This window comes from Acomys russatus, chromosome 1 (assembly GCF_903995435.1).
Source record: "Acomys russatus chromosome 1, mAcoRus1.1, whole genome shotgun sequence".
Taxonomy (NCBI): domain Eukaryota; kingdom Metazoa; phylum Chordata; class Mammalia; order Rodentia; family Muridae; genus Acomys; species Acomys russatus.
Window position 1 is genome coordinate 53,567,777 of NC_067137.1, and position 25,997 is coordinate 53,593,773.

The 25,997-nt window shown below is 41.7% G+C and overlaps 1 protein-coding gene across 4 annotated transcripts in view; it reads left to right on the forward strand.

Annotated features, from left to right (window-relative positions):
- Positions 1–25,997, forward strand: part of Dock4 (dedicator of cytokinesis 4) — a 415,077-nt gene that overhangs the window by 285,343 nt on the left and 103,737 nt on the right. For all 4 annotated transcript variants that reach the window (XM_051145099.1, XM_051145092.1, XM_051145105.1 and 1 more), the window contains exons 20-25: positions 36–136; positions 1,607–1,688; positions 3,107–3,277; positions 7,988–8,180; positions 19,725–19,852; positions 22,174–22,308. In XM_051145099.1, coding sequence (XP_051001056.1) covers positions 36–136; positions 1,607–1,688; positions 3,107–3,277; positions 7,988–8,180; positions 19,725–19,852; positions 22,174–22,308 — 810 coding nt within the window. The remainder of the gene's footprint in view (positions 1–35; positions 137–1,606; positions 1,689–3,106; positions 3,278–7,987; positions 8,181–19,724; positions 19,853–22,173; positions 22,309–25,997) is intronic.

Here is a 25,997-nt window from a genome sequence, read left to right on the forward strand (position 1 = left end):
GCAGTTGGTTTTATAACACTCAGCTTTCTTCTTAGGTCCACATAATAAATTTGCTACAAGATAGCAAGTTCCATCATTTTAAGCCTGTCATGGACACTTACATCGAGAGTCACTTTGCTGGGGCCCTCGCATACAGGTAAGGCCCCTTATCTTGTGATTGTTGTAGCAGCCGTGCCGTTTACATGCAGAAGCCTAAGCAGCTGCATGGGAAGACATAGTTGTAAGGGAATACAGGCAGACATGAAGCCCAGCCCCCAAACCCTGTCTTCCCTCCCCATACATACCTGTGCAGTAGCTATAACTTACTTTGATAGGGGAAAAAAAAAAAGAAAGGAAGAAAGAAAGAAAGAAAGAAAGAAAGAAAGAAAGAAAGAAAGAAAAAGAACTTCCTAAAGTCTGTTCCTGAAATCTGACCCCTCTCTTCTCATCCGCATTTTACCTAGTTTGTACGCTTTGGTCTAAGATGTCAAAGTTCTTGTCATTTTTGTTGATAAAAGTCCTATTTTTATGCTCCACTTATATATGACTTAAAGAAATAATTATGAATAGAAACATTTGCCTTCATCCCTGCTCCAGCTGTTTGTCCAGCTGTTAATATTTATAGAGTGCCTATTCAGTGCCTTGCTCAGGGCTCTAATGTGTAGACCTGGTTCCTGGCCTCGAACCATAGTCAGTGAAGTCTACTGTCAGATGGTAGCTGTTTCTTTTCCAGCAACTTGGGTTACATAAGAAAAGCCAAGGGCAAGTGAGTGATATCCTCCTTCAGCCCTGCCTGCCCCTGGAAAGCCTGGTTAATTAATAATTGCCCCACGGCAACAGCACACCAGGCTCCATACATCTTGCCCTCATGTGAAGACTTGGTCCCTGACCAGTGGAATTGAGATTATCTAAATGGAGCCCAGCAACCTAACTCTAGATACACAGTTGTTTGTTTGTCTGTCTGTCTGTTTTTCAACCTTCAAATAGAAAGGAAGAAAAACTACTACTTGAACTGTTTTCTAGAAATTAGGAAGTAGCTAGCATTTATTTCAGTGAGGCTGTAATCTTAAAAATTGTGGGCTATTGTTTATTTTTTGTTTTGTTTCTTAAAATAAAGTAAAATAAACCAGCAACAAGGAAAGCAGCTTTCTCTTCTGGAATTATTCCTTCAAGGGCACACTCTAACAGTAAGCCTTGTTCATCGCATGATGAGAGCGTTGGCCTGATAAAGGCAGGGGTGTGGCTTGGAGCGGAACAGTTTGTCTTCATGCCTCTCCTGCCTTTTACCGGCAGCTCAATAGTCATCCTTGCTGTGTTCACAAGAATGGGAGCCCCAGTGAGCAGTTAGCCAAGCTGGCTCATGACAGTCCTAGTTCTCAGGTCCCCAGGGCACCTCCAGGCTGAGGACAATCTTGGTGGGCAGCAGTATGTTTCCATCTTGTGTCTCAAAGCAAGTAGTGATGCTGACCTGCAATTTCAGTAAGGTTATTCTAGAGCAACCTGGCAGGAGCACATGAGACCTTACAGAGAAAGAAGTGCCTTCCGGATATACCTACATGTGGAGTTTATTGTCATTTAATTGAGAACTAGTCATTCTGCAGTCTGCACATTGCTTCCTGTGTTTTAGAGATCTCATCAAAGTGCTCAAGTGGTACGTGGACAGGATAACGGAAGCAGAGCGTCAGGAGCACATCCAGGAGGTGTTGAAGGTAATAACCCACTGTTGAAGACAGACGACAGACGCTTACAAAGCTGTTGTGTGATGTTCGGAGACTAATTGGTCCTTCTGCACAGACAGTAATTGGTGATGATGCATTACTGACATTCCAATTCGAGGATCTTAATCAGTTTATGGCTGTTCTCGAGCTGATGAAATTTGAAGGGGACTTTGCCAGGACTGTCCACTGGAACCTGCTGAGGATTGCATCCTTATCCCTCTGGGCACCTGTCATTGGAGATGACACCCAGGATGGGCAGGAGAAGTGGGGATGTGGGAAGAGACTACATATGAGCAGTTAATTAAAAATAGAGGTTTCTGCCTGTTTCACACCCTGACAGAGACCTTTTGAGAACCCTTTAGCTTAAGTCTTAAGAAACACTAGGGTCACCTGACAGAGACCACAATGAAGAAACATGAGAAGGTCTCATGGCTTAGTAATTCCCATGTCGCTGGAGCCGATACACTGTGCCACGGTGATGCTAACACAGCCTTCTGGCATGTCGAAGAATACAAATTTCCCACCTCCTAAGTCCCTTCCTTCCTTTCTTCTCCCTCTCTCTGCATGAGATAGGGTCTCCTCAGGTAGCCCAGGATAGATTCCAACTCTCAATCCGAGTTGGGGCAAGGCGTATAGCAGTAGTACGTGCTTGCCAAGCAAACATGAGGCCCTGGATTCACCCCTGGTATAGGCACAGAGAAAATAGGAATCCTCCAGGGGGGTTTCCTAGCCCTAGAAGTCCCCTGATTCATACTGAGACTGTCCTATGCAGTGTTAATATATAAATAGATAATGCATACATAAGGACTATAAGGTATTTTCTTCCATTATCAATTTATTCTCTTGGTCTGCTTGAAACTAAAATGCTAAGTGGCAGATCACTTTTGAAAATAGTCACCATGGGGCTGGAGAGATGGCTCAGTGGTTAAGAGCACTGTCTGCTCTATGGGAGGTCCTGAGTTCAATTCCCAGCAACTATATGGTATCTCATAACAAACTATTCTGGGATCTCATACCATCTTCTGACATGCAGGTATACATGCAGATAGAGCATGTAATTAAATAAATAAATAAATAAATAAATCGTTTTTTTTTTTTTAAAGAAAAGAAGAGAAAATAGTCATCTCTTCATCAGCTAAATTAGGAAAAACTATTTGAAGATCAAAAATATTCAATGTTTCCAACTTCAGAATTACAAAGAAATGTTAACATGTTTTGCTTCTTCGGCATCAAAGAATAATGGCATTTCCCCTCTAAGTACATATCATTCAAAAGTCTCAGGTGCCTCAGTTTTCAGATGAATTATTTAAAAGTCTAACACTGTTCTGTAATTTTTTTATGCTCTGTCATTGTTACATAAATACTCTCAGAGTCCTTTGAAGCTAACTTCCTAACACTTTTCTTTCAAGGCACAAGAATACATTTTTAAGTATATAGTTCAGTCCCGAAGGCTGTTTTCCCTCGCCACGGGTGGGCAAAATGAGGAGGAATTCCGCTGCTGCATCCAAGAGCTCCTGATGTCGGTCCGCTTCTTTCTTTCACAAGAGAGCAAAGGGGCTGGAGCGTTATCCCAGTCGCAGGTAATAATTGTTTTCCATCTTGGCTGAGCAGAAGAAAAACTATGGCTGCAGTGTGTTCCATTTTACATACCACCTGATGAATAGCTTTGTTGCCTTTACCCTGAAGCTTGACCGTCCTCAGGGTTAAACTTTGAAGATTCCCTGGGCTCTAAGTACCAGCCTAGCAGAAGCAGCTCCATTTCCCAGATCCCACACTAGAGCAGAGGCAGCTTGCATCAGCCATGTTCCCATTTACCAGAACATATAGAGGTGGCCAGATACTGCCACCCCCAGCAGAGGGACTCAGTTTCACTAGAGCCGGTCTGCCCTGATTCTTTTTCCCCATCCTCCTACCGCTTTTTAATCTATCAAGTTGAGAATCATTCTTTTGGACTCTGCTAAGTTCACATTGTTTTAATTTTATTTTACTCTCTGTAATCTTTCTGGGACTGATCTTGTAAGACCAGTGGCCTGATTGTTGCTGCCAGATTCTGTAACTGGGCGTAGCCTCACATGAGTGTGCTTATCTTTGTGTGTGTGCTTGAGATGCACACGTGCACCAATATGTTGTTGGCTGTTTTAGTTGGAGACAGGTTTGTTTGTTTGTTTGTTTTTTCTTGTAAGTTCAGGACCCATCTACATTTGAAATAGCATTGCCTTTTATGCATTCCAAGAGACAATTCTTAGCATGTTTCTTTATAATTTCTCAATCCTTCTTGTATATTTTTAATTCTGATGGCTTGCTTAAAAGCTGTCAGATGGAGAAGCAGCCTCCCACCATCTCCTGGAAACTTAAAGTCTTTGAGAACTAGAGTTTAAATTTGAAGGTTAGACCAAACTCTGACTTAGGAGTGTTGATATCATTTGGAGCCATGTATCATATGGAAGGCCTACCATATAGTGTGCCAGCACAAGACGTCCACAGTCCTCTGACTATAGCACCGTATTTTCCTGACTAATCAGGCTTCTGGTCTTGTCATTCTCTCCCTTATAGATATAGACTTATCTTCCACCTGGGCCAGCATATAACACAGGTGCTTTTAGATGTCATTTTGTACTCTGGAGTTAACAGTACAGTCCTGGCAACAGAGAACTTGGCAGAGGCCTCAAAAACAAGCATCCACCTTGCCAGAGCTGACTGGCAACAGTTGATAACTTGAGCAGGATAATCCAGTAGGCTCACCACATATTCCTTAGAACTCTCAGAATTTACCACTGTGTGATCAGGGCTTTGCCCTGGAAACATCTCTTTTAACTCTTTTTAATTGCAGAGACCACAACTGACAAATTTGTACCTGAAAAATATCTTTCACTCCTTAAGAGTAACTTTAAATCATTCTGTATTACTTCTTAGAGATCCAAGACATTTTTTCTTCCTCTTCTAAAACTGCCGAAATATTTCCATATCTACACATCTCCTGTGAGTCCTAGCATCCCCTGAGGTACCTTCACTTGCTATGATTCTGTAGTGCGCAGAGCCTGTTGTTTCTGCATCATTCTGACTTCCATTGCTCTTGGTTTCCAGAATATTCTTCCATATCAAGCTTTAGAGACAACTTTGACTGTTTGTTCTTAAGTATATAAAGTTTCTGAATATGCTTAAAACTCTGCTGAGGTCACTGTACTTTGTACACTGGTTATTTAGATATGTGTATGTGATGGCTTTATTTTTAGTTTGATGCAAAGTCAGAGTTACTGTAAGATTATGAGATACTGGTTTTCTTTAATAGACAAAAAGAGCATTGCCTCCTGATATTTTGGTAGTAAGGTTAATGCCACATTTCTTCCCATTCCAGGTTCACTATTGACCTATACTGCTCTTTAAAAAAGCAGGATGACAAACATTTGATTGATGTGACATGTTAATTTTCTGTTGCTGCTAACATACCTTCGCTTGATGGCTTTAAACGGTCCTCTTTTATTGAGTTGCAGTTTTGTGGGTCAGGAGTCTCTGCAGGCTTGATTGAATTCTTTCCTAATAGTGTCCCAAAATCAAAATCAGGACTTGATTTCTAAGCCTTTGAACTAGAATAGGACCTTTCAGGCTGTTGGCAGAAATTGTAGGGCCAAGGGCCTCCCCTTGATGGCTGCCAGTGGAGGATGGAGAGATGGCAGGTGGTCTGTCTTCAGGAAGCCACTCCGAATGCCTCAAATCCAGCAGCCATATGCTCTGTTCTGTCCTTGCTCTGAATCTAGGACTTCTGCAATGAAATGGAAAAAACAAAACAAACAAAACTAAAGGTTTGTGATTAGGTTAAACCTACCTGTACAAACCCTATATTTAAGAGTCATCTAAGTAGCATCCTTCAATTTTTCTGCTAACCCCTTTTCAAAGTAACATAAGTTGCAAAGCTACCAAGGACAAAAATCATGGCCAGTCAGTCATCTTAGAATTGTATCTACCTCACCCAGAGCCAAGGGTTGTACTGAGCCATGTTTATGAACTGTGTTAAAAGCAGAAGCTTGGTTAACTGGCTTGACTTTGTGAGAGTCTTTCCCATATAAGTTACAACCCTGGGCCGACCCTGATTCCTGGAGGCAAAGGGACCTTCTGAGCACTCTAGCAAGTGGGCCAAGAGATTGCTACCCAGGAGATCTGCTCATCCTTGGGGCAAGGGATTGCTACTCAATAGGCCTCCTCATTGGTGGGTCAAGGCATTGCTACTGTGGGTTTGCTTATCAATGGGCTAAGAGGTTGCTACCCAAATGGCCTGCTTATCTTAGGCCTGGTAGGAAGGTTCATTTATTCCATCTAGCCAAAGCGTAACTTGGCAATAAGGCTTTCCTGGATAGCCCTCCCTTGGATAGGCAGAACCCAGAACCAACTCAGCTGATGTTGCCAGGGACCTCTGTTTCCCATTTCATGCACTGACTCCTGCCCCCAGAATTTCCTGGAAAAAAAGATGAAGGGCAAAAAGAGTAAAGGCCCAAGACCTTGCTGCAAATTCCTTGTAATTATTTTTCTCTATTTGTCTCGGGGCATAGGAAGGTTAAAATCAAATTGTACTTTTATTTTTACTTTCAGTAATAGCCCTTAGCTTGTCCCAGTGCAGCTGGCCTCCTGCCCTCCTCTTTCTTGCTTTATGCTGTTTAGTGAACATATTGTAAAGGTACCTTACATTTCAGGCACATTCAGACACTTTTTTGAAGTAAAGAAGTATAATAAAGAATTCCAAAATATATTAAGGGATACCTGAGGAGGATAACTTGACTTTTTGTAATCAGAAAGATAGACTTATTGATGTTTTATATTTTGCTTTTATATTTTACTCCATTTATGTGACTCCATTCTTTACAGAATATACCAAGGATCATATATCGTCTTTAGCAGGGAATGACAAGTTATTAATTTAAAGAATATTCAAGCAAATGCGTAGTTTTTTGAGAAACAAGCATGAGCTATAATTGATAAGAGTCAGGAATCATAACTTCCATACCTTGTACGTGTTGATAGCTTTATCATGAAGAAATGGAATTTTGAGCTGGTTGTAGTGGCATATACCTTTAATCCTAGTACTTGGGAGGCAGAGGCAGGATCTCTGGGAGTTTGAGGCCAATGTGTTCCAGGACAGCTAGGCCTCAACAGAAAGACCCTGGAGAGACCAGAGGAGAGGAGAGAAGGCGGAGAGGCTGAGGGAGAGCGAGAGGGAGCGAGGGGGAGGAGAGAGAGAGAGAGAGAGAGAGAGAGAGAGAGAGAGAGAGAGAGAGAGAGAGATTTTACTTTTTTAGGTTTTGCTTTTGTTTTTATTGTACTGAATAAACACTAAACTTAATAGGTAGGTTTGAATTTGATTGTATGTTTGAATCATCAGACATATCCACTTAGGCACATAGTGACAGGTCATCTTGGAAAACCAGCTAGTCCATGAGCCTTGCTTGGTATATTAGAAATATATGTCCCCTTCCCTCACTGGCCAGAATAGAGCTGGTCAATGGCTCTCTTGCCTTCCATCCCTGGGTTTCAAAGAGGCTGAACTGTGATGTTCAACCTTATCTTACTTGTTTTTGTTTTAGGTCTTTGTTTTTTTTTTCTTTAAGTTATGACTCTTGACATTTAATATCAGGATTTTTTTCTGTAAAATGATAAACAGGTTTGTTTACATTAAAAATTGTTCGTGGTCTTTACATACTTGGAGCAATATAGCTACTGTTTTAATGATCTGTTATTTTACAGTCCTGAAACTAAAGCCTACAGGACAAAAAGGCTTCCCAAAGTCACAGGGCTGATTAGAAGCAAGGCTGTTACATATAGCCAAGTTCTCTTATTCTGTCTCTTGTTTCCTCCAAAGTCACAAACCAGTGGCATTAGGGAAACTAGTGTGTCTGGCTTCTTAAAGAGAAATGAGATTTAAATGAGCAGTTCAGAAAATTTCTCCAAAAGGAAATGTGATCTCAGAGAACGCAGGTCAGGACTTGGTTGTGCATATGCAATCATGCTCTTTGTGGCTTCTTCTGTGAGGTTGATGCCAGTGATTTTACTAATGTGGGTGACTTTCCAAAAAGCCTCCATTTTTTGTTGTGTCCTTCCTTTGCACAGTTCTAAAATCCTTCCTAACCTATCACACACTTTTGCTTTGGTGTAGACTTTTGCCCATTAGCTGTAGGTGACAGAGTTGATGCTCATGTTCTTTCTGCTTAAGAAGACTTGAGACAGCTCTTAAACTCGGTGACATTTTACATCTTATTTTTCATGGCATCAGTAATTCATTTCAATCCCCTCTTCGTTTTCAGGCTGTTTTCCTGAGCTCCTTTCCGGCGGTGTACTCAGAACTGCTGAAGCTCTTTGATGTCCGGGAAGTGGCCAACTTGGTACAGGACACTCTGGGCAGCCTGCCGACCATCATGCACGTGGACGATTCCCTGCAGGCAATTAAGCTTCAGTGCATTGGCAAGACCGTAGAGAGCCAGCTCTATACCAACCCAGGTACAGTGGCTCACACTTGTAATCCTGGCTACTTAGGAGGCTGAAGCAGGCAGGTCCATTAAGTCTAGAAGGTTAGAACAAGCCTGAGCAAAGTCCACATTCTGAGCTCCAATGGCAAACGAAGGAAGGCAAGTAGGGAAGGCATTGAATAAGTTGTTGATTGTCATTGCAACTAGTAGTAGTAGGGGATGGTTCCCCTGCCCACCTTGCTGTAGATTTCTTGTTATATGATCAAGAGAAAGGCAACCTTTTCCTTCTGAGATTTATGTAAGGTACCTGATATGATCCTTGTTTGTCTTGTTTTTTTCAATGTTTTCTATCAGTCTGTGTCTTAGTCACTCTTCTATTGCTATACCATGATGAAGGCAGTTTTTAAAGTGCATTTAATTGGGGCTTGCTTATAGTTTCAGAGGGTTTCAGAGTCCATGATTATTGTTGCTGCAGGAAGCATGATGGGAGGCAGTCAGGCACGACTGTAGTTGAGAGCATCTTTCTTAGATTCAGTGAGTGAGTAAGACTGGGTATGATGTGGTGTTTTGAAACCTCAAAGTCCTATAAAGTCCATCCCCGGTGAGGCACCTTCTCCAACAAGGCCACCTGTCACAATCCTTCCTAAATAGTACACCAACTGGGAACTAAACATTCAAACATATGAGCCTATGGGGTCCATTCTCAAACCCACCATATTTGTCTTCTGAAACTATATGGAAGTTCTTTGTACTCTCGCTTTTTATGTTATGCCAATATCAAGGTCCTGGATAGGTTTTGCTATACTAGTTATCATTAGATCCTGTTGCCTCTCAATTTTTTTTGTTTCGTTTTTTCTGAAGAAAATAATAAAGTATTCACCTTATTTTTAAATTTACTTAAAGAAATTTTTGTAAGATTCACCAACTAAGAAGTCTTTAAGATAGGTTCCATCCGGAATTGTTCTTTCGTTTTAATGTATGTGTGAGTATGATCCATCATTGTATCATAACACATCTTAAGCATACAGATAAAATAGAGCATATAAGTAAGTCATGAACAGATCTTAGCAGCAGTATTTAATTTAGGTCTCTTTTTAAGGAATTCATCATCTTATTCTCTTAGCTGGGCATGGTGACACACACCTTTAATCCCAGCACTTGAGAGGCAGAGGCAGGCAGGTCTCTGACTTCAAAGTCAGCCTTGTCTGCAGAGTGAGTTCCAGGACAGCCAGGACTATAGAGAGAAACCCTATTGAGGGGGGCGGAGGGGCAGTGAATTTGATTCATCACTCTCATATTATGTTCTATATAGAATCTTCCAGAATATCAGAGATTCTGGGCTATTTTCTATTCTTTATTATAAGATAAGCTGTGTAACTTTCTGCCAGTTTTGTTTTATTTCATCTTTATATAACATGATATATATAACACATGATATATATCACTCTTTTGATTACATTTTAACCTGATGTGATATTTTTACATTATTGGAGGCTGGGAAATAGTCTCAGTTCATACATTTTAGTTTAAAAAAGCGATTAATTTATTTATTATGTATACAGAGTTTTACATGATAATGCTTTACTAACTTCCTATACCATCACTCATTCCATTGTTCTGCTTAGGGGGACTTGTTTTAATGCTGCAATCAATGTAAAAGAAAGTTTAATCTTTTTATTTTTCCTGATTAAAAGAAAAACATCATACCATTCTAGAGCGGTGTTTCTCAGCCTGTGGGTCATGACCCCTTTGAGGGTTGAATGACCCTTTTGCAGGGGTCACCTAAGACCATCAGAAAATACAGATATTTACATTATGATTCATAACAGTAGCAAAATTATAGTAATGAAGTAGCAATGAAGATAATTTTACAATTGGGGTCACTACAACATGGGGAACTGTATGAAATGGCTGTGGCATTAGGAAGGTTGAGAACCAATATTCTAGAGAAAAGATATTTTTTGCAGGTAGTTTTCAAACTCTTTTTCTCGGAACAGAAGGGTTGTGTTTCAGGAGTCAGGGACTCCTCTAGGGTTGGGATTGGGAGCGGAGGTGCAGAGTGGACAGGGGTTGGCCAAGTCCCTAGTTTAACTCAGGCACCAACCCTGCATTCCCTAAACTAAGGGAGGTTGCCTCCTGTCTCATAGGAATAGTGATTTCTGCCATATTTCTCCTATAATGACCAGATGATTCTTCATTAGATTAAGTCCTACGCTAAAAGGTCAGCTAAGATCATCAATATAGGCTCCCAATAGTAAAAAAATTTCTGAGAGGATTTTATTCATTTCACAGACCCAGTTCCTTTGTATTCACAAAATAGAAAAACCAAGCTCAGAGAGCTTTTTAGGAAAAGAAGTCAACAAAATCAAGACGTTAAGTTAATTGGGTCTCTATGAATAGGTGAGGATATTTGCAAAGGTAGCTCTGGAGATGTCCTGCAGGATCTGTGCCAGGGTCCCGGAGGAGAAGTTCAGAGTCAGGATTCGGAAGTTGATAATCGCCTTATGGTGGAAGTGGTGGAAGAGGTAGGAACCCTGTGTGCCCTTGCTATAGGGGCCACCCCCTTTGGAGAGATATTATGGAGGAGCAGAAGCCACTCACAGTCAACATCGTTGAAACAGCTTCTCTCACTTCCCCAGTGATGCTTAGCTTGACATTCACTGACTCATCACTGAAGAAAACAAAGACTGTCATGTGTAAGTGACAGGGTACAGCATATCCAGAAGAAGGCTGTCTTTGCAGAGAAAAACAGGAAGTGTCCTTGGGAGTCTTCCAAGATTGAAAAGGCCTTGTTTAAATTGCATGATACTCTCCAGAGGTGTTAGGGAAACGTAGAGAGAATTACAAGGACTGTGGCATTCAAGCTCACTCACTGTGAACTCAGGGATAAGCAGGTAGGTTCGTGGTATCCTTACGAATGTAAAGATATTGGAAGGAAAACCAAATGAACAGTGTGAATGCCTGAGTTCACTAATGGGGTAAAATAATTAGCTTGTGGTTAGAACGGGACAATATAAAATTATAAGTACTATGTGGACATGGTAGGATAAGCAAAGAACCACAACACAAGAGGTTCCAGTGCAGACAAAGGACAACATTTGACCTTTCAAGCAAAATAAAATGTAAATCTTAAACAGAAAAACTTTTTTTAAATGAATTTGTTCCAGCTTCCAAAGATAACTATATCCAAATGACACAAGGAATATGTTAACATTTTAATTTTATGATAAACATAGTCAAGGCTAGCATAATCAAAATAAGGTGAGGTAAGGTTGGTGTTTTTGAAGACAGTGGCAACAGACTGGTTTTTTTTGTTGTTGTTGTTGTTTGGTTGTTTGGTTGGTTTTCTTTTTTTTCATTGCTCCTGTGACAGGGACCACACCTTGGTGCCTTGAAATGATGCAGACTCCTTATCTGTAGAGCAGAACCTCATGATGACTGCACAGAATGCAGGGTGCTTCCAGGGCTGTTTTCCTGTCTGAAGGTTCTAGGGAACCACTCGTCTGCTTAATCTTTTATAGCTGTAGGGGCCACCTGCATTGTTTAGCTCAGGGTTCCCTCTTCTCCTCAAAGATAGGAGCACAGCATCTTTAAATCTCTCTCTCTCTCTCTCTCTCTCTCTCTCTCTCTCTCTCTCTCTCTCTCTCTCTCTCTCTCTCTCTCTCTCTCTCTCTCTCTGTGTGTGTGTGTGTGTGTGTGTGTCTGTGTCTGTGTGTGTGTCTGTCTCTCTCTCTCTCTCTCCCCCTCACCTCCTCTCACCTTCCCTTTCCCCTTCTCCTTCCTCCCCTTGCCCCCTCCTCTTTCTGGTTTGGTTCTTCTGTCCCTTTCATTCATAAGGACTCCATGTTTACAACAAGGCCAGATAAATCTCCCCAGTTGCATCTACAGAGTCTTCTTTGCCATAATGTAACTCCCAGGATCCAGGAAGCTGGGATGTGGGAAACAATTATTCTGCTTACCACACATGGGCAGAAAAAAAAAAAAAAAAACAAAAAAGCAAAACAAAACAAAACAAAACAAAAAAACAGATTCAAAGCACTTTGTTGGCTTTAGTCCATATAAGAAGGTCAAACAAACAAACAAAAACCAGGTTCCCCAGAATTCTGTTTAGTAAAAGAAATGAAGCCCAGAAAGGTTGCAGCTGTATGCATGAGTGCACATATCCGGACCAGGCAGATGTCACATGATTCTTTCTTGACAGTTAAAACACAGCGATGATGGGAGGATGAGTGGGGACGAGCCTGTTCTAAGCTATAATGTTCAGATAAAAACAAATGACTATAATTCTTGACTTTCTCTTAATGACAACTCCATGTCTTCAAAACAGTCCACCAAGGCACTGACTATTCATAATTTGTTATGGAGTTTGATTTTTATGAGCAGAGACTTGGTTCGTGATACAGAAGTAGGAAAAGGCTGACAAAATGAATAGTTTTCTAGGGGGCTACTATTAGCCATAGAAAGAAGGGGATCCACAGTTGGCCCATATGGTAAGAAAATTAAATTTTTTGGAGAATTTGATCTTAGCAGTATAAGCCCACCAAGAGATCTAGAATGTTCTGTAAGTTAACATTGTACTAGAATCTTATATCGGGAGTATTCTCCAGAGAAACGGAGTGGAGGAGGCTTGTATTTTAGAGCAGGCAGTTCTGGCAATGAGTGGAGGCTGGGAGGAAGCATGGGGGCTGGGAGTCAGGAGTGGTGGTTTATGGAATAGTAATGAGACTCTTCCATACTGCAGATCAGACTCTGCAGGAGCTGTGAGCATTGGCCTTGGCTTTGTCCCTGTTGCTCAGCACCTGGCCATTTGTTTAGCAGGAATCTGCAGCTGTCACTTACCTAGTTTCTTGCTAAGAAAAGGTTATGTTTGTATTTGCCTGTGATTGAACAGCTTGTCGGACAAACCCCATGCAGATTACAGAGGTTAAGTATAAAGGCCTGAATGCCCACTACAAAATGAGAGACTCCTCTTTCCTAGGCCTTCCAAGTACAGCTGTCTGGAGCAGAAAGGGAGAAAGGAACTGGCACAGTTCATGCCTGAAGTACATTTGTTTAGACACTGAGAACCAGCTGCTGTGCTCCCCTGTGTTAGCTATGTCTTCTACTCTAGTTGAGGTTCTCAGATCAGGGGTGACAAGCTGCCAGAGCTACCTACTCCCACCTAGAAACAGAATGATCAGATAGTTGATGGTGGGAATTCTGTGTACAAGTAATAAGAAGGAATTTCTTTTTAGTGACTTCCTTGTTACTACTGGTAATTCTGTAGACTGATGCAAGGCTGTAATAGAAAATTAGAAAGGACTGGGGCTGGGACAGTCACCCAGCAACTAGAGTGCAGAGGGCTTTTCTAGAGAACCCAAAGTCAGTCTCAGCACTCAAATCAGGAGGCTCCAAACTGCGGGTAACAACAGCTCCAGCGGATCTGATGCCCTATTCCGACCTCTAGGGACACCAGCACACATGAGGTGGACTCTCACACAAGCACACAGATATACATCTAAATAAAAAGTAAAGCTTTTTAAATAAAAGAACATTTTAAAAATTGAGAGGAAGATAGAATATAATGCTACTTTTAAAGCATATTTGAGGAATTAATGGCATACAAGTGGAAAGGATGTTTGTTTAGATTTTTATGTTAATTTGGCAATTTCAAGAATAAAAAACTTACTATACTTGATGAGTGTCCAATAACACTTACCACTTAGACCTTCCATTCATGTATTGAAAAAGCATGCAGATCTTAGGGGTTGTTTTGTTCTTTTTTAATGTAGATTTCTTATTGGGTATCTACTATAAAAATATAATATAAAAATAATTATCCAGGAGTGGAATGAGATGATAGGAGTGGGCTAAAGAAAGAAAAGGAAGGAAGGAAAAGAGAAAGAAAGAAGGAAAGAATTACTCCTGACCTCGTGACACTAGTGTTCTGTCCGTTTGCTCTGGCTACTTGTCCTCACCCTTGCTTTCCCTACTGTGCTCTTCAGCTTCCTTGCCCAGGCTCATCCTGAGGGCAGACTGAGGTTGAAGGCCTTTCCACACTCCCCACATCACAGACTCTTACTCAACTACTTCCATGGTTGTTCGTACTCTTCTGAATGTTGTCAACGATTCACCCCAATGTACTTTGGGCTTTGACTTAGGCCTCTGTTAGCTGTAACTTCATGTTGGGATATTCAGGGTTCAGTCCCCACTTTGCTCTCTTGCCATGGTTACAGAGGTTTTTCTGTTTGGGGGCTTTTTTTTTTTTAAGATTTTATTTATTTTATGTATGCATACTCCATCTGCATGTGTCCCTGTCTGTCAGAAGAGGGCATTAGATTCCAGTGTAGGTGGTTGTGGGCCACCATGTGGTTGCTGGGAATTGAACTCAGGACCTCTGGAGGAGTAGCCAGTGCTCTTAACCACTGAGATATCTCTCCAGCCCTGATTCTGGAATTTTTTTTTTTTAAACATTTATTTATGTATTATATACACAATGTTCTGTCTGTAAGTATGCCTGCAGGCCAGAAGAGGGCACTAGATCTCATTCTAGATGGTTGTGAGCCACCATATGGTTGCTGAGAATAGAACTCAGGACCTTTGGAAGAGCAGTCAGTGTGCTCTTAACCTCTGAGCCATCTCTCCGATTCTGGAGTTTTTAATTCTGTCTTATGGTAGAGACTACATGTCAGTCATTCATAGATTTTCAGTGGAATGGGGGTAGGGGAGGATAAGTGCCACAGCAGCTACTATGTTCATGTGGTGACAGGAATAGCTTCTTCTTGCTGCTGCATAGGGTGGGCACCGCTGATGGAGTTATACACACCTGACTGGGATCAGGTGCCTCCTGCTCTCATCCCATGCCACACCCTATTTTCTTTGCCTTAATATCTAACAGAAATTATCACAAACCCCAGCCATTTATCCCATCAATATTTATTGTGGGAAAGGCCCTTGTAGTATGTTTTATTTAACTTTATAAGTTTAATGTATTGTACTAATTTCTTTAAATTTTTATTTATTATTTAACAATTTCCTACATAATCAATGTATCTTGATCATATTGAACCTAAATTCTTCCCACTCCTTATATTCCCCGATAAAGTACTTCCCCTTCCCAGCTCCCCACCCCCACTTTGATTTGTTTGTTTTTTGAAACAGAGTTTCTCTGTATAGTCCTGGCTGCCTTGGCACTCTATAAACCAGGCTGACACTGAACTCAGAGATCTACCTGTCTCTGCTTCCCCAGTGCTGGGACTAAATGTCTGTACCACCATGCAAGGCTCCTTTCTCCTTTTTCAAAACAGCCCACTGAATCCTGTTAGTGCTGCCTGGGCTTAAGGCCATCCACCAGTAAATTATACACTCCAAGAGTGACCCATCCTTCCCCGAGCAGCCCCTCAGTCATATACAAAAATATCGGTCCAGCAAGTCTACCCCAGATCTTCTTTTAATCTGGCATAAAAGCCGATGTTGTGCTACCAATTCCATGTTAAGGTATGGCAGCATGATGCCGAGAGGACTCTGATGGATACCATGTGGCATCTGACGGATGCTCGAGGTCAATCCTGCTCACTTCAAGTCTCTCAATGTTCCAGCTATACTGCTACAACTTCAAACTGATGTTTCAAGGTGAAATGGCACCCTGAGCTCCAAAGCTGCATAAACAGCTGTCCTTTCCACCTCTGCTTGTGACCACCTCCCCGGCTCCTACTCTCACCTTGTCTACAGTTGAAGTCGCAGCGTTCCCCTCTCTCGTTTGTGGTCTACCCTTAATGTGCAGATAGAAAATGCATCCAACAGGAAAACTCAGCCATCCTTGAAAGTTCCTTCTCACTTGTAGCCTCCATCTCCCCTCATCACATGGTTCCTGTGGGCCCCAACATCTCCCAACATAGCCCATTGCCCTGTTGAGACCTTTCTTATGGTTTCTACAGTTCTTTCCTCCTATCTACTTCATATCCCACCTGTGCATTTTGGGGACACACTTTAGAACTGATCCTCTAGGCTGGTACTCTGGCTCTGCCTACCTGCTCTGTCCCATCTTCTCTCTGAAGTCCACTTTCTCCAACTCATCTTGAATCTTATCTTCAGGTATCCCCATTATTGGTGTCATGGCTTATTGTGTTTTCCTTCTTGGATCAGCAAACACAGCTCTAATGAAATGAAGAATTGGATCTCTAGTTCAATGTACATTCTCCCCCACCTCCACAGAGAGCTCCGGAGAGCAGGGGTTTTTGTTTTTGTTTTTGTTTTTGTTTTTAAGTATCTCAGAAGGCAAATCTGCCTCCCAATTCCACACCATCGTTTCATGTGCTTAGGCACAAAACAGGTATTGCATGAGTCATGGATTAGGAGTTGGTATATAATAGTAAAAGCTCCTGAAGCCATGTGTATTTTTTTCAATCTCATAGGAAAGGCAACTTCTGAGCTAAGGGTAAGCATGAAATAAGGATCAAAACAGGGGAAGGGAATTAGAAGTTTGGGAGTGGTAGGGAGCATGTTGGAAAGCATCTGGCATCTGTGTCACATCCTCGGTGGTATTTAGGCCACATGTGTGATATACAAGCTTTATACAATGAGCGTACTTAACACTGCACTATTGCTCGCCTTTGAAATCCTGATACTATCTAAGTCTGTGGTGGTTTCTACTATAAGTGTGTGCTGTTGGTATCGCAGCATCTGAAAGATGTCTTCCCAGGTTTACAGATGTATGACTCAGTTCCTCGTGGCTTTGATCTAGTTTCAGGTACTCCCAGCTCAGGAGATTCTCCACAGATGGAAGCTTTGCTGGGTACCATATCTTGGTAGAGAGCAGTCCTGCCCCCTCACTCACAGTCTCCCACTTCAAGAGGCTGCCTTGTTCCCTTGTAGATGTCTAGTCTATGTTGGGGTCCAGTTTGTAGAAAGTGATATGTAGAAGATTTGAGACTGATAAACCTCACTCTTTGTGAACAGATTCTAACACCAAGGGTCCTTATGTAATACTTGTGAATGGAGAGAACAAGACACACCAACTTCATAATTAAGCTAAAGGAAGAAATCTACCAAGGATTCTTAGTTGTCCACCATCTTCCTAGTCTATGCCCAAGAGAACTACTGACAGCTAGGTTTATCTACTCCAGCGTATATGCATAAAACAAAAACAAAAGCCCCTCCTTTCTACAGCTGTGGAGACCTGTGTTCAGTGAGCTTGGTCAGAGGCTTGGAGTGTGACAGTAGTGTCCTTTTCAAGGGTAGAATCTATAACAGATACTAGCTTTAAATGTATACAAAGTTAGTTTATCTTCACCTGTAGAGGATCTGGGCTTGGTTTTAACTTTTACTTCTATGAGAGTGCCTGGCCTGTTGGAGCCAGATGTTTCTTTTATGAGGGTAAGATGAAGAATGTTAGCTATTCAGACTGTCTGGCCTTGACCTCCTAATCCTATCTGTTGTACTGGTAGATAGTCATGTGTCTGTGTTTTTATATAATGCAGGTGAACTGTTTGTCTCCCTTGCTTCAGCCCTAGTTCATAGATATTTTAACAGTTGGCTGCAGGTTGAGAGTTTAGAAACAAAAGCCCACTAGCTGCTAGAACCTATCAGATGAACTTTGCCTTCCCTTCTAATTAAACATTACTACAGAGTGCTCTCTGGTTCTTCAGTTTCCAGGTTCTTTTCCTTGGTTCTTTTTGTCAAGTAATTGCTTTGTAACAACATACCCTGTTGGGGTGTACTGCTTCTAGAAGGCCTGCAGGGAATTAGGTTACAGGTTTGAATTTTAGTATTCTGTGTATTCATTCTCTCTCTCTCTCTCTCTCTCTCTCTCTCTCTCTCTCTCTCTCTCTCTCTCTCTCTCTCTCTCTCTCTCTCTCTCTCTCTCTCTCTCTCTTTCTCTCTCTCCATAAGGCCAGACATCCTTGTACTGGTGGTACAGTGGCTGGCATAAAAATAAATGAATCTCTAAGCTTAACTCCAGGGTTGCATGGGTTGGTTTGTTTGTTTTCTCTCTTTGTTCTTGCTTATAAAGATGAATGGATGGTGGAAAACCACCAGGTACCAGTGCATTTTCTAATGTGAACATCAGAGGCCATAATGAAAACACAGAAAGAAATAATTTGAAAGAAAAAAATAATGCAGAGAACATCCCCCAAGCCCCCAGGGTATGTCTGCTGTCTCAGTGAGATGAAAGGCCTGGGAGATGTGATCCTGCAGAGATTCCAAACCTATGACACTGGACCTGAGCAAAGAAATGGACTGCAGGATAGCATAAGCAAGGAATTAAGTAGAAAGTGTAGGAGATAAAGTACAGAAGTCACCAGAAAAATGGGACACAACATGGGGAGATATGTAAGGCAACATCAAGAGAGTCATACTGACTTGCTTAGGGTTTTATTGCTGTGAGGAGATACCATGGCCAAGGCAACTCTTGGAAAGGAAAACATTTCATTAGGGCTGGTTTACAGTTTCAGAAGGTTAATAAATTATCACCATGATGGGAAGCATGGCAGTGTGCAGGCAGACATGGTGCTGGACAAGGAGCTGAGAGTTCTACAACTTGATCTTCAGGCAGCAGCAGGAGACTATGTACCACACTGGGTGAAGATTGAGCATATAGGTCCTCAAAGCCAAGGCCTCCACAGTGATACACTTCCTCCAGCAAGACCACATCTCCTAATAGTGCCATCCCTATGGCCAAGACTTCAAGCATATGACTCTGTGGGGCTACTCCTATTCGAGTCACCACACACACTGGGGATATATTTTCATTCTCAGGTGGAGGGAAATCAGGATAGGACAAAAGTACAGGACATTTTAGAGCAGTGGTTCTCAACCTTCCTGATGTTGCAACCCTCTAATATAGTTCCTCATGTTGTGGTGACCTCCAACCGTAAAATTACTTTCATTGCTACTTCATAACTGTAATTTTACTACGTTTATGACTCATAGTATTTGTGTTCTCCGATGGTCATAGGCAACCCCTGTGAAAGGATCATTCAACCTCCAAAGGGTGACAACCCACAGACTGAGAACCCTGGCTTTACAGGGTAAAAGGAACAAGGCAAGGTATTTAGAATTAAATATACAAATACCATGGATGACAATAACTCCTCCATAACTCTGAAAGCTGAAAGAGAAAAACAAAGCAATGCAAAAATATGGTCTTGTTCTGGAGACTGGAAATCACCACGGTAGAGAGAACAATTATAATATTAACCAGAAACTGCTGTAACACTCAAGAAACCAAAAAGCAGGGCGGGGCGGGGGGGGCGGCGTAGGAAAGGTAAGAGAGCTAAGTCCCCATCATCTACCATAGTAAGATGGCTACCTCAGAGAAAACACAGGAACCAGCAAGAGAAGCATTTGATTTAGAACTTTAGAGGTAAAACACCCTGGGGTGGGGGGTGGGGGTGGAATGGGGCTGTCGACTGAAGGAGTCATGCATTAGGGGAAAGTGCTCCTTTCTTAGTATAAAACTCATAAAGCTCGTGTCCCTGCAACACCATGTGCTGATAGTTTAACAATCAAAACGGAACTCAAAAGTCAATAAGGATCCGGCTGAGGCTGGTGTGGGACTCGAGCAGCTGGGACGCTAACGGCTCCTCTCTCGCAGACTCGCGGTTCATTCTCCTGCCCGTCGTACTGCACCACCTGCACATCCACTTACAAGAACAGAAGGACTTGATCGTGTGTGCACGTATCCTTAGCAACGTATTCTGTCTCATCAAGAAAAATAGCTCAGTAAGTACTTGCAGGTCATAGTGTGTGCTTCTCATCAAATGGCTTCTGCAAATAAAATCTTAAATGTCTTCCAAGAAGTCACACCAAGGAGAAACACTCACTTTTCATTTTCAGCCAGGATGGACTTCTTGGGTTTCGTCAGAAGGAATTAAAAAACAAAAAAAAACAAAACAAAAAAAAAAAACAAAACAAAACCTGTGGGGTTAGTGTAACCTTGAATAACCTAGCCTCCTAAAGTTGTATTTCAAGGAAGAACTGAATACCAAGTGAGAAAAATTAGAAATCTCAAAGCCTCCCACATGTGTCTTTAATCTTGATGGGATGAAAGCTCTGTGGCAAAAAATAAATTACTGCTTGCAGAGCACGATGATTTGGGCCTGTTCTGGGAAAGGCCACATGACGATGCTCAGAACTTGGCAAAGGACAGCCCCCAGGAGACTAGAAGTACCTTGCAGTACAACCATCACCAACCTCAACAGTCATCTTTCATTATGGCTTTGCAGATTTCTGTTTTGCTTGACTCTTGACACAGTATAATTATTGTGTGTTAAGAATACAGCACAAGCCGGGCGTAGTGGCGCACGCCTTTAATCCCAGCACCCGGGAGGCAGAGGCAGGTGGACCACTCTGAGTTCAAGGCCAGCCTGGTCTACAAATTGAGTCCAGGACAGCCAGGGCTAAATCAGAGAGACCCTGTCTCGAAAACAAACAAACAAAAAAAGAATACAGCACAAAGTGAGAAAATGTTTCCTTATAAATGGAATAGTGCCTGGGATTGATGTTCTCGGCTCAGGAGCCTGATATAAATCTGAATCAGAAGGAAGTCTTTTTCTCTTTCTGTCCACCTTCAGCTGTTAATTAAACATTGGGCTCATCAATAGCAGGCTGCAGAGAAGTTTGAAAGTGAGTGTTACGCATCCAGCTTCTCCAAGTCTGTATTAAAGTTCTTGCTCTGTTCCCCATTCTTACAGTGTTTAATGACGTGCTTCCATAGAGCAGGGATGGGAATGACGCCGGGGGAGGTAGTGGACACAGTGCCCTGCTGGTGTGGAAACGGTGGCACTTTAAAGAAGCTATGAGTTCTGATCTGAAAGTGTGATGAGCAGGACATACATGGCAGGGGGACAGCTTGCCCTTCTGTCACCCCACAATCCAACCCCAGGGTTGACTGGGAATGAGACAGAGCAGTGATGACAGGGAGAAGGCATTCGCCCTGCTTTGAAACTCTCTCTGACCATTTGCCCACAAAGAGATAAGCCATGTCTGACTAGAAGGCTTTTCGAGGTTACAGCCACCATGAGTAAAAGCTAGCCAGGTCACTAGACAGACTATAAAAGCAAGCAGCTATTAGAGATTATTTCTTTTTATTTCTCCTCTCTTGAAATTTCAAAATTGTAGTCAGGTTTTAGTTAAATAAAGACTTGGCTCATAAAGAATTTTAGACCTGAAACCAATTCATGGGGGCGGGGAGGGGGAACTTTGGAGGTTCTATCACAAGTGTTATAAAGTTTATCATTAAAATATATTTGTGTGTATATATACATACATACATACATATATAATAGGTGCCTTCAAAGAATACTTTCTAAAAGTATCTTTGGGAGGAGCCATTGTGCACAGAAGTTTTTTCCCCCATGCAATTACATTAAGAACCCATGTGTACTACGCAGTGCAGTGCAGTGCAGATATTCTTTCTGGAGTCCTGACGCGTGGATACTGTTAACTACTTCAGAAAAGCAAATCTCTCCCATGATTACTAACCAGGGCCCTCTGTGATGGAGGATACTCATCTCAACTGCTCTCCAGGCCCTTGTGTGTACATATAAGCTTTTTAAAAACCCACTTCTGTGGGAATAGTCATTTGCACATAAGCCAGCCTTGGGAAATGATCTGTGTGACTGTCGTGCTGAGAAGACTCAATGTAAGCAATTAGGGCCTAAGGAACTCGTACTGTAAGAGAAGACTACAGCCCAGAGAGCCTTGCTGATTGGCCCAAGGCCATGGGTTCTTTAAGACTGTTTTTTTGTTTGTTTGGTTGGTTGGTTTGGTTTGTTTTTTTACAACGTTGCTGTACCTTTTTTGTTTATATCTCGGCTCCATTGCGAAGTCAAATGGTGTTCTTTGGGGCGAGCCACTGGCTCTCTGAAGCACTGTTTTTCCTCAAGGCCATTCTCAGTTGAGGTCTACATCTCTTCTTGTCTTGAGTTCCCTGCATCTCTGATTCTAGATTTGAGGATAGACTCCTGCTGTCTTTAAAAAGAGATTTGGTGCATGCAGAGCCAATCTCCTGAGCACACTTGTTTTTTGTCTTTTCTCCCAAGGAAAAGTCTGTGTTGGAGGAAATAGACGTGATAGTGGCCAGCTTGCTGGACATCCTGCTCAGGACCATATTGGAGATCACCAGTCGGCCTCAAGCATCCAGCTCTGCCATGCGGCTGCAGTTCCAGGATGTCACTGTAAGATCCTAAGCATGTGGCACATGTTCATGGTGCTTCTTAAAGCTCAGCTCCCTTTGGCGATAGCTTGTAGTTTGACATTGGGAAATCTGGTCCCTGGGATGAACTGTGAACTTTGCCAATACATAGGAGGTTACCTTCACTCTACAAATCTAAGACAGGAAGCCTGTAGGTAAAGATGCTGTCATAAGCAAGTCTGAATTTCAGAAAGATAACTTTTGATGTTCTTACTTTTCTCAATTTAAACTAATTTATGCTTTTTAAATCCCTAGTCAACTTGATAAATTTAATTTCCCAAATTATCTAAAGAATATGGGGAAAGCAACTAGAATCAGAGGCCCTATGTGAAAGCTCTGCATTTTTCACCCTGACTTGTCAGGACCATAACTTTTTAAGTCTTCAGTTTGGTAGTTTTAAATAAGAAGGTTTACCTTGGTAAATTCTAAGGGACTTTCAAGCTCCACTGTCTTAGGACACTAAGACATAACTTGATTTAGGCAAAGTATGAAGAAATAACATGCAGCTATTTTACACAGATGCATGAGTAAACACATTCAGTGTTTATTCATGGCCGTGCTGAGGATCAAACCCAGGGCTTCATGTATGGGAGGCAAGTGATTTACCATCGAGCTATCCATATATTTATATGTGGATTTTTTATTGAAAACCTCACATGAGGCTGACTTTTAAAAATGTTTACGTGTTAAACAGTATTCTTCCAAGCAATAGCTTTCATCTGTAGCTGTGGTGGTATATGCTCAAATGTTCATCTGCAAATTATTTACTCAAGCATTGTTTAAGCTTCACAAATCGTGCTGTGGTTCTTGAGAAGGTTAAGGTCTAGATGCAAATAGTTTTCGCTTTTCATTTAAAAATTAAGAAGTCTGGGATCCTTAGGGAACGTTCTAGAAGAGGAAGCAGAAAGAATATAAGAGCCAGAGGTGGTGGAGGACACCAAGGAACCAAGGCTTTCTAGACACAACAGAGCTGATGCACACCTGAACTCACAGAGACTGAGGCAGCTATACAGGACCTGCATGGGTCTGCACCAGAGGGAATCCTGGGGCTAAAAGAACAAGTGGACACAGCCCCCATTCCTAACCCAGAGGCCATCTCCAAAAAATTGAGTTTTCTTTAAGAGAGTCTCAATGGGGAAACAAAGCACTCTTAAGGGGAGGCTCCATGACCAGCGGTAGAAGGTCAACACAAAACAAAGTCAATCATACTTTTGGAGGATCTTTGTCTCATAAGGGTGTCAGGGCATTATCTTTCCTTCTTTCCTTCCTTCCTTTTTTTTTTTTTTTTTTTTATGTGGTTTTTCAAGACAGGATTGACAGGGTTTCTCTGTGTAGCCCTGGCTATCCTGAACTCACTCTGTAAACCAGGCTGGCCTTGAACTCAGAGGTCCACCTGACTCTTGTCTCCTGAGTTCTGAGATTGCCACCCACTGCCCAGCCAGGGCATTCTTTTTAACATTACAGGTCCTTTCTGTAAATACTATGCCTTCTTTCTGTTTCCTGTGAAAGAAAAGAAACTCAAAGTGAGGTGAGACTATGAACTCGCAAAGCCACCTCAGTGTTACACACCTCTTCCACCCAGGCTCCACTTTCTAAAAGCTTCATAGCCTCCCTCTCTCCTAATAGACCAACAGCTGGGGACCGAGTATTCAAGTACATGAGCCTATTGGAGACATTTTTCATCCAAGTCACCACTACAAGTAAAGTTAAATATCCTAATAAACTAAGATTTTAAGTGAGATATAGATATAGATGAAGAAAGAAGAAGGAAGGAAGGAAGGAAGGAAGGAAGGAAGGAAGGAAGGAAATTAGAAAGATCTCAGGACTAGAAAGATGTCCCCATGGTTAAGAGCACTGGCTGTTTCTCCAGAGGACCCAAGTTCTATTCTCAGAACCTACTTGGCAGCTCGCAGCCTCTTGGAACTCAGAACACAGAGGATCCAATGCCTTCTTTTGTCCTCCATGGACACCAGGCACACATGAGTACAAGGGCACATATTCAGGCAAAACATTAATATGCATAAAATGATAAAAATTTAAACCCTAATGTATGTAATAGCTGAACGGTCTTATTTAAAAGTAAAGAAGGGTATATTACAGCTTCCCATGCTCGAATGCAGCCTGGTGTGTGGAATGGCACACCCCCACCCTCCAGGTGTGCTTCATGTACTTGCTGTTACCTGATGTGTGATGTGAGCTCACGGTGTGTTGCCTAAAGCCACTGGAGTTTGTTATAGGCTTGAAGGCTTGAGTGACTGGCAGGGTTTTGTTTTGTTTTCATTATTATTTTTTCACTTTTTAAACTTTTTAGTTCGTAATAATGTAAGAATCAATATAAAAAACATTTCATGTATCTTTTACCTAGTTCCATAGACAGTAGCTGCTGGCAGAATTCTAGAACAGGACATAGATATTGATCTGATGAAGATGCCCAATGTTTCCATCACCCCAGGAATGCCCTGTGTTCTGCTGTAACAGCTAAACCTACTTTCCTTCATCTCTCCCACCACCACTCTCCTCTCCTTGTGGAGCTCCGTCATTTATGAGTGTTAACATGTATGGAATCTTAGAGTACGTGACTCTTCAATTGGCTCTTTTAAAAAAGTGAGCACAGTTCTATGAAGACTCTTCCAGGTTGCCTGTGCATATACTCTTTCCCTTTTCATTACTGAGTATTATTCCGTGGTACAGATATACTTCAATGTGTTTAACTGTTCACCTATGAAGATCTATGGGGTAATTTACAGAGTTTGTATAGTATACAGAAAGCTAGTATAAACATGTACATTTATTTAGATTGTCTGTGGGCACGATTCTCCAGTTTTTTATCCTAGAAATTCCCAGGGATTTGGCTGCTGAAGCATAGGGTAGCTACTTGTTTAGTTTGCTAAGAAATTGCCAGGCTTTAGATCCCAATGGTAATGTCATTTACATTACCGCAGTACCTAGTACAAATGATCTCATTTCTCAACACCCTCGTCAGCGTGTCATGACACTTTTTCCTTTGTGTCTATGTGTGTGTCAGGTTTGGGAGCATTCCAATTGCTCCCATGGTTTAACTTCCATTTTCCTGATGACTGCATGTATTTTCACTTACATTTTGGCCATCCATATCACTTCCTAAAAGAAGTGTCTCTTCATGTTCTGTTCCATCTTCTAGCTAAATGATTCTCTCACTGCCACGTGTGAGCATTGTTTTTGTATTTTCTCCCACTGTAGCTTGTTCTCCATCCCCTAACAGTATTTGCAAAAGCATAGATCTCTCATCTTAATGAAGTCCGGAGTATTAATTTTCCTTTGGTGAATCATGATTTGATTTTATGTATAACAACACTTTTATCTACTCATAAAGAATACTACCTATTTTTTCCTCAGAATACTACAATTGTAACATTTAGATGCATGAACCATTTGATCTCGGTTTTTATGTGTCACATCATTTCAGTGCCTTTCTGCTCTTGATACTTGTCACTAGTCTGGCTTCATTTAATTTGAAATCTTGATTCTTGAATGATTATCACTTGAAATATAAATGTTTTTGTATTATATGGTTCTGGGCATTAAGCCTTCTCTTTTAGCTGGCTTTAAGTGATACCACTCAGCTATGGAGAAAGAAGGCAGATGATAACTTATGTGAAGATAGAATGGAAGGGCAGCTTCCTCTGGCGTCCT